Raw genomic sequence first — 14,105 nt, forward strand, 5'->3', positions numbered from 1 at the left:
AAGGCATATTAGACAAAAGTCGATGAAATAATATTAGAAAGAAAAAAGAGAGATAACTGGTACAACGAGAGAGAAAACACAACAACAACAATAGAATAGATGGATGGGGTGTATTACTTTTTCCACTTGCCAAAGACCTTGACGATGCCAGACTTGACGACACCAGCTGCCTTGTCATTCTCCTTTTTGGAAAGGCCAATGGTGACATAGACCTTGATACTGGGACGTGGGCAATTGCGTTCTTGCTCATACACATACTTTGCGCGAGTAAGCAAAACACCTTGAGCAGCACATTCATCAACGACATCTTGTAACAAACGCTCCTCATCTTCACGGGAGAATTCATGGCCATCTCTGCTACGCGATTTGAGGAAAGTGGGGTTGATGCGAATATGGAAAAAGGGTGCTGGCGAGTGCAAATCAGGGCTGCTCATCTCAATCAAGTTCTCGAGTGACTTGTGCGTCAAAGTTTGACGGAAGGCACGTGCACGATCGGTAAGGTCACGCAACATTTGTGGATTCTCTTGGATATATTTGAGACCTTCAGAAGCTGAGACGGCAAGCATTGCAGGAATGGATGCCGAGAAACAGTAGGCAAGACCCGAAAGACGTTGATGATCCACCACTTGTTCATTGCCAGCACAAAAACCACCCGAAGCACAAAGAGCATTCGACATGGATCCAACAATCATATCCACTTCCTTGGCCTAGCAACAGCAGCAACAACAACAATGGGATGAGTTACCTTCATCATACACATGTACCTTAATACAAACTTACATCGATATTGTAAAGATCCGTCAAACCAGCACCACGGCTACCAAGCACACCAAATGATTGCGATTCATCCAAAATCAATCGATACTTGAATTTACGCTTGAGTTCAATCTATAAGTAGGGTTAATATACATATCCATGCCATGCGACGCAAAGTGTCACGAGTACATACCAACTTGGGAAGAGGAGCAATGTCACCATGATTGGCAAAGAGACCTTCGGTCACGATAAAGCGGCGAGTCAATTTACGCTTGTGCTATTATATACAAAGCATGATGTGAGTAAGGGCCTTCCTAATTGACATTGCAAAAAAAGCATTACTCACCACCAAATCATCGACACGGATATCATCGAGAACACGTTCCAAGTCTTGCATGTCATTGTGCTTAAAGTATCGGACATTCGAACGAGAGATTTGGGCACCCTTTTGCACTGAGAATGAAACACCATCATCACTAAGGAAAAAACAATCCATGTATGAGTGTGTGTGTATTAGCCTATGACCAAATTTTCCAATCACTTACACAACGAGTAAATCACCACGCTTGGAGAATGCAGGAATGACCGAAGAGACAGTAGAGAAACCTTGAGCATAAATGATGGCTTGTTCTGTACCCAAGAATTTGGCAAGATCACGTTCCAAATCCATATGGACATCGATAGTACCATAAAAGCCTGGGGGACCACACGAACCAACACCATAGACCTTCAAAGTATCAATGGCTTTTTGACGGATACGTTCGGATGATTGCAATTCCAAATAGTTGGTCGAAGCGAGATTCATCAATGGTTTAGCATGACCAGCCACCTTGGGTTTAGCAGATTGACCACCAATAATCAAAGGTGCTTTCTCCAAGTTGAGCTTATCGAGCGAGCTGAGTGGGGGTACAAGTGGTTCTGGTTTCCATTCTTCAACTAAATCGTCAATTTCCTATGACAAGGTCAACGTCAATATCATCGTCATCATCATTCTACTTGCTTTTCTTTTGCTTTACCTTTTCAGTCAACTTGACGGCATTATCCTGAGGCTTATACTTTTTTGAAAGCATATACTTCAATGCAAAGAAAACCAAAAAGAGTTCCAAAATGATACGGAAAGGATCGTCTTGGTAGGCATTCTTGACGTAGGTGAGGATGAGATGAGAGCCCGGAATAGCAACGATCAGCTCATAGACGGAATTGACGGTCGAATTAAGGAAGATGGCATTGTCGTCCGCCAATGGTGGAGGTGGAGCAGTAGCTGCATCCATGGTGTGTGTGTTGTGTTGTGTTGTGCGGAAGGAAAAGGACAAGAGAATCAGCCCAGCAGCAGCGGTTGCCCAGACCTTTGGTCAAATTGCAGCGGCGGACATTTTGACATGGCAACCGGAGATCATGACAGCATTTGACTTTCCCATTTTGTGGTCAATGGACCTTATTGAGATGACCAATCGATATACGCTTGCAATCACCATAGCAACAATAAACATCCATATATCTATATTACTCGCATTGCTTATAAAAGTATGATGCAAATTTGTGTTTTAGAAGCATGGGCTTGAATGATTGTATGTATCCAAGTGGGATGTTGAGCCATCCTCGTTCGCTTGTATCGATAATGCTTTTTGTGTTAACGTTTCAGGTTGCCATGGTATGCCCATCGTTGCTCTTCACTTTCCATATTATCCTTTGCCATCATATCCTTCATTATAGCAAACGTCATGCTAGTGCAGTCAAAAATCACCATGCTGCATGATTTGGGATTGCTTTTAAAATAAACAGCAGTTATAGGTTTGCCTTTCGCTTGATGGATATATCATTGCAAATGTTGGTTTTATTTTGAGTATAGCAATAAAGAGTATACGTGTACACAAGAGGATGCAATTTTCATTGTACATGAAGGTAAATGAGTAAAATCAGGATATGATGCAGCCGCCGCTGTCCTCCACCTTGCATTTCGCCTGGGTGTCGCCTAATATGGAATCAAATTAATTCTTGCTACATAATGCGTCGATAAGATGCTTACTCGTTTCATTGTTGGTTGTTTCGTTTGCTTGCGATGATTCCCCTGGATGATCTTTTACTGGTGTTAGTCATTCAAAGCGTACATGAACGGACGAGAAAAAGAAAGCGCAATACCTGCTGCAGCTTGATTAGGAGGAGAATACTCTTGATGCTCTTGATGAGTACGGTTGTTAGATCATCCATTGTCATTTGCAAACAATCAATACATACCTTCTTCAATTAATGAGGTGGGTGTATCTACTTTGTCGGATGACTCAGCCTTGATGTCGACATGGTCATCTGGTAGTGGATCCTCTCTTGGTCTACCAAGTTCTCGTTTGATAGGCGGATGCTCATTTGCTGCTGATGTTTCCACATTCTCAGGTAGTGGATGCTTTCTTGGTCTACCACGACCTCGTTTGATAGGCGGCTGCTCATTGTCCAAATCATCTGGTCGTGGATGCTTTCTTGGTCTACCACGACCCCTTTTGATAGGTGTTGTTGATGCTGATTCTTGATCCTCTGGTATTGGGTGCTTTCTTGGTCTGCCACGACCCCTTTTGATGGGTGTTGTTGTTGATGCTGAATCTCCATCCTCAGGTAGTGGGTTCTTTCTTGGTCTGCCACGTCCTCTCTTAATGGGTGGTGTTGTTGATGCTGATTCTCCATCCTCAGGTAGTGGGTTCTTCCTTGGTCTTCCAGGACCCCTTTTGATAGGTGGTGTTGCTGAATCATTATCGTCAGGTCGTGGATGCTTTCTTGGTCTACCACGTCCTCGCTTAATGGGTGCTGTTGTTGATGCTGATTCTTCATTTTCAGGTAGTGGATTCTTTCTTGGTCTTCCAGGACCCCTTTTGATAGGTGGTGTTGCTGAATCATTGTCTTCAGGTCGTGGATACTTCCTAGGACGTCCTGGACCACGTTTTGGCTTTGCTATTGGCGATGACACTTTCTTTCTTGGGCGACCACGACCACGCTTAGGTTCAAGATTGGATGCAACTGAGTGGGTTGTCAAAGATTCCTCTTGTGCTGCATGAATCTCAGCTGTCTTGGATTCTTTACGTGGTCGTCCTCGGCGTCGTTTCGACTGTTCAGGAACATCCGGTGCTGTTTCATCATCTTTGGGCATTGGATTCTTGCGAGGACGTCCTCGACCACGCTTCAATGGCACTGTGGTAATGATATTGTGTTATTCCACAGGGCGATACACTATTTCTTCTTGTAGGTACCTTCACTTTCAAGCGGTTCATTGGGCATCTCATTCTCCAATGGCGGTTGCTGATCAGGGGGATGGGAATGTGGTAGGTCTTGGTGCGTCTAATGTACCCAAACGTCAACTCTTATTCGCGTAGGTGGCAAGCTAACCATAAGCACATACCGTCATAAGATGTCAAAGTAAGCAAATTAGGAAGGGAGAAAATGAAGCTGGGATGATCAAGAAGAAGGGATATTTATTTCATACGGAGATATTCTTTGTACGTGTTGGGAGGTATCTTTTTCTTGTCATGGAGGGCTGCTATCAAACCATCTCGAGTATGCTTACGATGAGGATAGACAATGAAAGCTGGTAGGAAGGTCATTTTGAACCACCGAGGCTTGAAGATAGCGTTCTCCCAGAGGTCTTTGGGTATACATTGATCACGTTCAAATAAATCCATCGCATGCTCAATAATGTCTTCCACGCTGCTGCTTCTGCTGCTGCTGCTTGTTGCCATCTCTTGTGTTTGACTATCCAGGAGCGGATGTTGTAATGATAATGGGTATTGGCGTAACGTATGATCCACCTTGATACGCGTGTTAATAAGTATCATGAATGCTCCCATCATTGACGTTGTTGTCGACATACTACATACCCCAAGTTCCATAAGTCGTGTCTTTACCATCGAAACATATTGCCGTGGAGGACCTTGTTGATTGGCATTGTTCATTGCTTTACCTTGGATCTGTATCACAAATGCATTATTCTTCTAGACCTTTCATAAACATAATGACACCCTCATTTACCTGTAAGATGGCTGGCATTTCAGTGGGTATCATCTCTTCCAATAGCGTTATGAATGAATCGAAAGCTCCTTTGTTGTTTTCAAAGCACGTGGTTTTGGGATCAAGGAATTTATGCTAAACCTTCAAGATTAGTATACTTTAAAAAGACCTAGGACTTCCTCTCATGTTACCTGAAACCATCCTTGATAACTCATTCCCAGTAGCTCACTTAGATAGGATAGACAAATTTGAACCAGCATCAGCAGCATCTGGAATTCTTGTCGAGGCAATCCACGGGATAGGATGTTGCGGAGAGAAGTATCAAGGCTCCCCAATAGTTCAGCTGCACGAGCAAGGTGAGAGGCTTGTTGCAATTGCTGGCATGCTCCAATGTAAATCAATAATAGTGGTAATGTGGGCTATTTGGGAAATGTTGTCAATGCATCATGATCTCGATTCGATGCGAGGAGAAGGAAAATTTTACTACCTTTTGTGTCAACAGCAGAAGGGATAATCGAGGCCATTCCAAAGAACCGCATTCAGCATACCAGGACGCAAGAAGGTGTGATAATGAATCGTCTTTCCATCGCATCGCACCATGCCACAACCGCTTCTTCATTACTCCCCAGTCACTGATATCGGGTGTCTCCTCCACGTGTTGCATGAATTGTATAACGATATCACGTCGCTTGTTCATCGGCAATCTTGGGATCTTTTTTGGGTCTTGTAGCACTTGCAAAGATGTGATCAACATGGATGGCGATTGCACAGGCCTATGAGGAGATCAATATACCATCATAGAAGAAGTTAGAAGCCCTTTGTACCTGCATGAGCAATAATCGTTTCGATCTTTTGCGCATAGTCGATTTAACCAGATCAAGCCTATTGAATCACCCATTGACATCATCGCTTCCAGATAATCTACAAAGGTACATTGAGCATGTGGGTTTGTACAATGAAAACCACCACCTACCTGCAAGAACATCGATCTGCTGTGCCTTCAACAGCATACAACATTGGGAGCAGACCCACTCGCTGTCGGCTTGTTGAAGTAAACACGATAGTGATAGAATACTTGTCAATCGAGACGCAAGGCGATAGAAGGCAACAAGAGGTGTTGGATCGATGGACTGATCGAGGTGCTTTAGCCAATGCGAAACAAACACCGAGGATGAGAATGTGAGTTGTCGTTTCAACATGCACAAGGCGAAGATCAGATCGTCTTGGATGGTGCCATTTCGGTTGTTGACACTTTGAGCAAAGTCTTTTGCAAGCTGCTTAGTCGAGTAGTGTCGAAAAGAAGTTGACGCGGAAGAGGAACGACCTCGAATAGTTTTTGATATGGTGCCCTGTTTGATAACTTTAGTTCGGAATGGCTGAATAAAGGACATCTTTTATAAAGACAAACAAGCTCAATGTTGCATGAGCTAATTTATTTCAAGCGGATGATGTACGCGACATTATCGAATTGAGAGAGAGAGAGAGAGAGTGAGGGAATAAGAGTATATTCACACAATACGGATGTCATGAAGAAAGGTATATAGCATACACAGTTGGTATTTTAGGCAGCAGGCTCAACCGTAGCAGGCTCAACGCTCGTGGTGCTTGTGGGAGCGGTGGTTGTCGTGGTAGCGGGTTCAGCTGGAGCAGCAGTGCCATTGCGATTCATCTGGGTTACCAATTTTTCACTCTATCAATGATGTTAGGATAACAATCCTTATTGTTCTCCATTGTCACAACACTACTACTTGCCCGAATTCGCTTAGCTTCATAATGAACAGCGGCAATTTGAGCCAAGGTCTGGTGAGCGAGCACATTGACTTTTTGTCCAGTGGGTGTTTGTAAAGCAGCTTCGGCCTTGGATTGAGCGACTTGGGCTACATTGGTAACCTTTTCTTGGATCTTGTACTTTTCATTGTACTCCATGGCCTTATCCCAAATGCGATACTTGTCATCAAATGACTTGACTATAGGAGCGTTGTGTGTGTGAATGAATATGGTTGTATGACGTTCCTACATCCAATGCCCACTTACCATTGTTCTGCAAGGTGGAGAGATATGAATTGAAACGAGATGTCAAGCTATACTTGTTGTCGTATTCCAAGCCTTTGGCCACAATGTGATCCTGAAGCAAATAACCATTGGCCAAGATCTCGGCTGCAATCCGAGATTTAGCCTTGGTCTCCTGACTCGTGGCTGTTTCAGTCTCGCCCGTCGTTTCATCATTGCTGCTAGCAGTTTCAAAGTAGGGTGTAGCTGCAATGTGTGAATCATCGATCAATGCTATCATAACGCATCCATATGAGTCATCGTCGAGCATATGCCATTGTTATCCACCCCCCCCATTTACCATTGCTAAGAAGTACGGCAGTCTTTGCAGCTGATTCTCGTTCAAAGTTGATCAGGGCGATTTGATGGGTGCCATCATCATCTCTATTGTCAAAACATGCTTAATCCCCTTGCTGCATTATCAACGCCCCAAATCGGGATTTTTCCCCCAACAACCCCATCCGCGTGATACGTGTGTTTTTTTCCTCGGCCTTGCCCTTGCTTGTTTCGAGATCCATTTGCTTCACACAAACCCACACACACACACACACACATGTTCATGCAGGATAATAGAAATGACAAAGGCATACTTACGTCTTCAACTCAAAGTCCTTGATTTTGCCACAGAACAAAAAGAATTCCTTGACTACGTAGCAATAGCGAATGAAATTGAGTCTTATGCAAATACCCACAAACAATGGCCTCTCGTAGTACCTGTCTTTTCCGACGATTGCAATGAAATGTTCTTGACAATGACAAAGTTGGGAGAAGGGGTCTCGGGAATCTACAACACAAGCGACGACGATCGTTGGTCAAAGGTAAACGCGTCAAGCTCTAAGACGACTTACAGTTATTTCGTTCCAAGTGACCATATTAGCAAGTGAATGGAAGATATCTGAGAGGAAAAAGAAAGTGTAAGATTTTGTGTCTCGTCTCTCTTTTTGGGTGTGGCAGCTGGCTGGCTTCCGGTGATGATGGTGGTGATGGTGGTGGTGGCGGCATCCCTATTTAACTTGGCTGCCAGATTACCTGATTTGTTCATGTGAGCACGCGCATATAGGAAACTTGTCATTCAAGAAGAGATTGTCGACACACATTACAATAAAGACATGTGAAAATTCAAAGATGAAACTGTATCAGGTTCTATTTCAAAGAGGGATAAATTGTCATAGCATCATGGATCGTCCATTTGTTGTGTACCTCCCTTTACATATGACATTTGCTATCAGACCACCTTTTTGTATTGTATGCTGAAACTACATGCCATTCCTTGCATGATAAACGACATCCTTGTCAACGTGTAATCGAATCAGTGCTATAACATGTAGTGTGATGCATGCATCCTACACGCACATACACCACACAACAAATCCGAGACAAAGAACATCTGTAACAAAAGGTACTGCGCATGTGGCCCAATCACTTGATTCTCCAAAAGATGTGTACATGCACATGCACGTGAGAAAGTAGTAACATTCATTTCTTTGTCTGTGCTAGCATGTGCTATTATTATTATGTTGGATTATCGACAATGAATGACAAATTCTCATATTTCGTCTGCTCCATGGTACGTTATTGTTAGCGGCACGTGCATGTCCAACTCTAAATCTCAGGTATGACAAGCACAACATACCTTATCCCACCCTTATGCATACATCCTTGCACACAACTTTATTTCATATGCAAGCCTTCTACAAGTAGTATCTCATCTCTGGAGTAGTTCTATAACCCATGACCTTTCATTTTGACAGCTTGTATGATGCTTTACCTTCCTGGCAGAGCCAACGTAAGTTTTAGCAAGCACAAGCGTTCGAATGTTTGAAGAAAGGCTATGTACGGCCCAAACCCAGTGGTGGCTATATCCCGAAGATGATGGATTCATTCTTCTTCCTAATACTGGAGCGCCACAACTTCATGCCTACGTTGATTTGAAATGAAGGAAATGGATGTTGGTGTACACACTTGGTGAATGCTACAATGTCTTGAGAGTTATGAACATGATGGATCGGAAAAAAGTTCAACATGCATGCAATGCATCATCAGTTGGCGTTATCTGATCCAAGCCTAAAATCAGTTACCACCACAACGCCCACACTAATATCGGTGTACAACCCCGCACACGCATATTCTTCCTTGACGTCAAATAAATGTTACTTCATTGAAGACACAAAAAGAGATAGTGCAAGATACTTTGTAGAACAAACTGATAAAAGAATGATAATTAAATACAGCTACTAGCTGCGTAATTAAAAGGATAAGCTACGTAAACAGAACAACAAGAGATGGGGATAAGACAAGTAGCGGTAAGAGGGGAAGAGATGACAAGTATGAGTATGGGATGAATAAAGAGGACTATGTAAATGGGAATTTTGATACGTTTTTACTGGGCCTTTTGCTTCTTGAGACGCTCCTCCTTTTGACGCTTACGATAAGCACGGTACTTTTGATCGGTGCCAAAGAGGTAATCCCACCAGCGGAAGGAAGATGCGTAGTTGCCAACGAACATCTGGTGATGATAATCGTGATGTTCAGCACCAGCCCAGAAAGGCATCCAGTTGTGAAGGGACCAAGGGAAATCATAACCCGAATGAGCATCAATAGCTTGGAAAAGACGAAGGACAATCCACACAAGCATAGTAGCCAAATGAAGATCCCACTCGGGGCCGAGCTTAAGAACAAGAGAAGAGACAGCATGGTAGATAAGAGGACCACCCACGGTACCGAAGCCCAAGATCATAGTCTCGATAGGATGAGCGTATTCAGCAGCGATACCAAAGGGGGCAGCGTATTCGTGATGAACCTTGTGCACCTTTTTGTAGAATGGTGGCCAATGCATGAAGCGATGCATGTGATAATGATAAAAGTCCTCGAAAATGAAAAAGATAGCAATCTCAACAGCCATTTGTTGCCTATAGAAATTTTCATGAGAATGAATCCACCATGACACACACAAGAACAAGAAGCTTACCAAGCAGGGAAAGGTGCTTCCACCTTCATGCCAAGAATAGTAGCCATAGGATGGAAAAAGAAGATGAGAGGACCTTCAAAGATGAAATGGGCCTTGAGAACCTTCCATGTGCAGTTCCAATAGTCGTCCTGAGTATTTTCCTTATTCTATATTACAAAAACGTCAACATCCCTTTATCCTCACATACTCATAGCAACAAGGTTTACTTACAGGTTGAAGCTTGTAGCGTTGAAAGTAGGGAATAAAGTCGCAAATGAGGAATGGGATGAATCGACCAAAGTAAACAATCTCGTGCATGAGGAAAGCAAAGACGCCAGTAACAATGAGTGGATTACGGCCTTCGTACATGGACTCCCAGAGAGTTTCGATATAGTTGAGTTGCTGCATGCCGCTCTCAGGTGCGACTGCTACCGTGGTCGCGTTCATTGTGCAAGTCTCGGGAAGAAGATGAGGAAGAAAAAAAGTGAACGAAGAAAAGGGGCCGACTGAACCGATATAAGTGCGCGCCGCTTTCCGCTTGTGACAGGGAACAACGAACCACACTCAGCGCACGGTACTGGACACAGCACCTTGAACGTTCTTGGTAGATCTCCGACACCCCATCAACCATTTCATAATAATATACATGATGCTGCTGCTCACCCCCCTTGTTCCTGGCAATAAAAATATCATGCTTTTCCCTTTAGCTTCATTCATCGGTCAAAGCATCCGTTGTACCCTATCATCTTTCCATTGATCTGAGATGGTGGCATGTGAATCAATCTTTGTTTTCTTGGAAACAACTTGTTCCACACATCGGGCTGAGAAGAAAAAGATGGCGTGAGGGAGGCAGATCATGCGTTTCAAAATAGGCAACCCACTATCAACCTTTTCTGTAACCATATCAATCATGCAATAATTGATCCTTTCTCGGACCCAGAAACAGCACTCTTTTTCATTGACATCATTCACATTGCTATAGTCAGTGGTTTGGATATGCCTTCTCCTCCTTATCATGGAAAATGACATGTCGTCTTCTTAATAAGCAAACTACATACTATTAGCTACCCGGGCTCCTCGTTTCTCTCGTCAACTTTTGAATGGCTCAACGCCACCTGATATGGGGTAGTGGTCTTACGTGTTTATGCAACCACATTACAATCCCATAGTATTCATCTTTACAGGAACCTGCAACCTTTACCAAATCCATATTTGTCCTATCACTGCTGTGGAGCAGCATACAATGTTCAGAGCAACAAAGCATACCCTATCAAATTGCTAGCTATTACATAGCCTCTTCCCCCCGTTCCCAACAAGTGTTTCCCACTTCGCTACATGTCAATGATGCTCCTACTACAGCCCATCATATCCATCCTTTAACTTTCTTGATCCGAAACGAACAACGTTGGAACAATAAGCATGTCAATTAATGAACGATACGTGTACGGGATTTCCCTTGTATTCATAATCTCTCCTACATTTGCATCCTCTTATCCAAAGTTGTCATACTGAACCATGGGGCCTTTATTAACACAAAGTTGTTCACCATACCCGAGAGTATCTTGTGTGAAAGTTTTCAAGTGCGAAGTGGGCAACCTCGAGGCCATGGGCCGCACACCCTACTCAATGTCCCCGTTCACCCTCCTCCACCTTGTACCCTCCCATTCAAAATTTTTACCACGAAGTGTATAATTTTAAATGAATGGAAGTGATCAGCATGTCCCAGCGAACCTTCTGACAAAGTTTCAATTTCAAGATAGAGAATCCCAAGGTAATGCATGATACCTATTTCGATAAATCATGTAATTCGGCGCAGACGTCGCCTTGCATAGTCAACCCCACATTGCACCTTCCCATTCAATGTTTTATAATGAAGTGTTGGTTCTTTTTTAATACAAAGTTGATCAGCATGACTCATAGCACATTGTGTGAAAGCTTCACGATCGAGGTGGGCAACCCCCTAATCAAGATTTAGCTTACAGTGTTCCTGGATTTGTAGGGCAGTGTTTGACAAGTCAGCCTACTTCAATTTTCCAGCTCTTCCACTCCCACCTTGTCTCTTCCTCCCATTCCCAATTGCTGGCCCATTCAATTACAATCCCACCTGCGAACGATTGTCCTGCTTCAACCCATCATGCCAATCCTACAATTGCCTTGATCCGATTGTCTTTTGCTGAAAGGCAAGGCCATGGCGTGTACACAGCCTTCTTGTCGCTCTTCTACAACACACGCTCTTGCACTCCTCTGTGCCACAACCAATCGTAACAGCGGTTGCCGTTAGCAAGTTCTTTCTCCGTTGTCTCAAACAGTGTCCTTTACTTGCAGCAACTTGCCTTGCAGCCTTGTTTACGTGAACAGCAGATAGCCATCATATAGAAGCAGCTTTATTTACGCGTAGCAACTTGCTTCAATACATACGATTTCTTATGGATATGGATCTGAATGATGCCATGCTTTGGTGCATGTGATGGAAGGAAGTGGATACATTGTCTGGTTTGGCTCCCTTGGCCCATTAAGAACGTGATGTCTAGTTTGGATGACACCATATCAGCCGTCAACTACGCCACAATACAAGCAACCTTCAGCTGGATGAGCTATGATGGATAATGACCAAGGAAAGGGATTGATCAACAGCCCGATGGAAAAGAAAGCATGTCAGCCGCAATATTGGGTTTACAATGGTTATGGATGGAAGGATGCGCTCAAGTGCAGTGATGGGGGATCTTGGAATGATGCTTTGGTTACTTGGCGCGTCATCAGAAGGAACGATGGATCATGTCACGTGAATACCGCTGAGGATGGTGATGGATGGGATGGAATTGAGGAGAGGCTTGTAACTTTGACGAAAGGAGGTGTTTCACAGCTATGGATGATATTGGAATACTCGAGCCAAAGCATACAGCACCTATTTTGCAATCATGGATGAAGGGCGATCATGACGACAGCAATCAAGAATAGGATGACACGATTATCCCTGATGACCCTATATGTTTCGCCCATATGTACCCTATTCAATTTGACTATATTGTTCCCTTATGTATCATGTATCTACTTGATAAACATATACAGTACCGTGTCTACGTGTTCTTTAACTTTTTATTGAATGAAAATTGGATTCAGCACAATACTTTGTGTATCGTACTATTAGCTTAGATGTGCAAGGGGTGGATCACTTGGTTGTTTACTGCATTGAAAGGGGGACAGCAAATTTGAAGGGTGGAAAGCGAGATAAGGTTGATACGCGGATATCATATATTTGGTAGAGGTTACACAGTAGGTTACACAAGTTGGTTCAGGAGTGGAGATGCATACTAATCGATCGATGAAATGCGCACAGACCAAATAGCTTAATTACGAGGGCTGTTCTCAATTGAAGTCTTGAGCAGTGATCATTCTTATGGAGCCAAGAGTATAGGATATTGTTGAGGGTACGTATAAACAGCAATAGCTGTAGCAAGCGGGGTGGTATGGAGTGCAAGAATTGGAGCGAACAGGAGGAACACAGAGGCCACTCTTCTTCACTTCCACTTCACAAAAAAGGTAAGCTTGTCTCCATTTACAAACTACAACGCGTTAATTGCTTGCATTCCTTACAATGTACAGCGTTCATTGGGGTGAACATGTGGTCAATGGCAACGCTTTCCAGTTCCAGACATTCAACAGCAAGTACGTGCGCGATCTGCCCATGACTCATGCTTCCATTGCAATACAACATGTACGTTCAATCGCTGCATTACTTTACCATTCAAGCTGGACATTGAGATACTAAAGTTCACGTGTAGTTTACTATTCTCGCGTTTATACGAGATCCAAAGGGGGCGTCGTGTGTCGTGTGTATGCTTTCCATGGTTGTCGTCAGGGAGGGTCGCAACCTATTGTTACTATGGGTATGTCGACATGAAAAGCGAATGTTATTGTTACCTTACACTTCACTTACTGTAGCTTGGACACGTTGGATTATGGTACCTGTGGCAGCAACAGGATACGGATCTCAAAGCAAGAATGCTGTATGGTTGGCTCAATGGTATGCGTGGTATTGGATCTACAAAGCAAAACATGTTAATTAACGAGACTTACAGTGAAACAGCAGCAAGACAATATGGATGACATGGAGATACGGTTTTATTTGGGGCATTGATGCTATTGAGGAATACCACAAGGTAAAGTGTCCATTATGGAGTTTGTCCCTTCAAGTGTGCTTACGAAAGAAATATTAGGTCAGGCTCTGGTTGGGCGATTATTTTGATCAATCAGCACGTCGAGGATGTCATTGTATAGTACTGTGCTCTCCTGGGGAATTTTGGCCCGGAAACAGTGTGACTCAAGATGCGATGGCAAGGCCAATTTGAAAAGGCATCCGCTGTGC

At 43.5% G+C, this 14,105-nt stretch overlaps 5 protein-coding genes across 5 annotated transcripts; all 5 read right to left on the bottom strand.

Moving 5' to 3' along the window:
- Nucleotides 1-113: 113 nt before the first annotated feature.
- On the bottom strand, nt 114-2,027 carry O0I10_011260 (uncharacterized protein; the record flags this gene model as incomplete). Its single annotated transcript, XM_058491230.1, has 6 exons — nt 114-707; nt 781-888; nt 950-1,033; nt 1,103-1,232; nt 1,302-1,708; nt 1,773-2,027. 6 exons carry the CDS (start codon nt 2,025-2,027, stop codon nt 114-116), a joined length of 1,578 nt encoding a protein of 525 aa, XP_058338033.1.
- A 717-nt stretch (nt 2,028-2,744) lies between these two features.
- O0I10_011261 (uncharacterized protein) lies at nt 2,745-4,144 on the bottom strand (the record flags this gene model as incomplete). The annotated part of the gene is made up of 5 exons (XM_058491231.1): nt 2,745-2,839; nt 2,896-2,934; nt 2,992-3,930; nt 3,990-4,077; nt 4,139-4,144. The coding sequence occupies 5 exons, from the start codon at nt 4,142-4,144 to the stop codon at nt 2,745-2,747; spliced, it is 1,167 nt and encodes a 388-aa protein (XP_058338034.1).
- Nucleotides 4,145-4,211: 67 nt separating this feature from the next.
- Nucleotides 4,212-6,134, bottom strand: O0I10_011262 (uncharacterized protein; the record flags this gene model as incomplete). Its single annotated transcript, XM_058491232.1, has 7 exons — nt 4,212-4,544; nt 4,614-4,703; nt 4,765-4,878; nt 4,935-5,162; nt 5,231-5,516; nt 5,568-5,664; nt 5,717-6,134. 7 exons carry the CDS (start codon nt 6,132-6,134, stop codon nt 4,212-4,214), a joined length of 1,566 nt encoding a protein of 521 aa, XP_058338035.1.
- Nucleotides 6,135-6,304: 170 nt separating this feature from the next.
- Nucleotides 6,305-7,664, bottom strand: O0I10_011263 (uncharacterized protein; the record flags this gene model as incomplete). Its single annotated transcript, XM_058491233.1, has 7 exons — nt 6,305-6,433; nt 6,496-6,710; nt 6,778-7,026; nt 7,094-7,176; nt 7,387-7,438; nt 7,507-7,576; nt 7,641-7,664. The coding sequence occupies 7 exons, from the start codon at nt 7,662-7,664 to the stop codon at nt 6,305-6,307; spliced, it is 822 nt and encodes a 273-aa protein (XP_058338036.1).
- A 1,508-nt stretch (nt 7,665-9,172) lies between these two features.
- O0I10_011264 (uncharacterized protein) lies at nt 9,173-10,186 on the bottom strand (the record flags this gene model as incomplete). Its single annotated transcript, XM_058491234.1, has 3 exons — nt 9,173-9,701; nt 9,761-9,906; nt 9,971-10,186. The coding sequence occupies 3 exons, from the start codon at nt 10,184-10,186 to the stop codon at nt 9,173-9,175; spliced, it is 891 nt and encodes a 296-aa protein (XP_058338037.1).
- Nucleotides 10,187-14,105: the final 3,919 nt, after the last annotated feature.

Source organism: Lichtheimia ornata (genome assembly GCF_029851405.1).
Source record: "Lichtheimia ornata isolate CBS 291.66 chromosome Unknown scaffold00085, whole genome shotgun sequence".
NCBI classification, from domain to species: Eukaryota; Fungi; Mucoromycota; class Mucoromycetes; order Mucorales; family Lichtheimiaceae; genus Lichtheimia; species Lichtheimia ornata.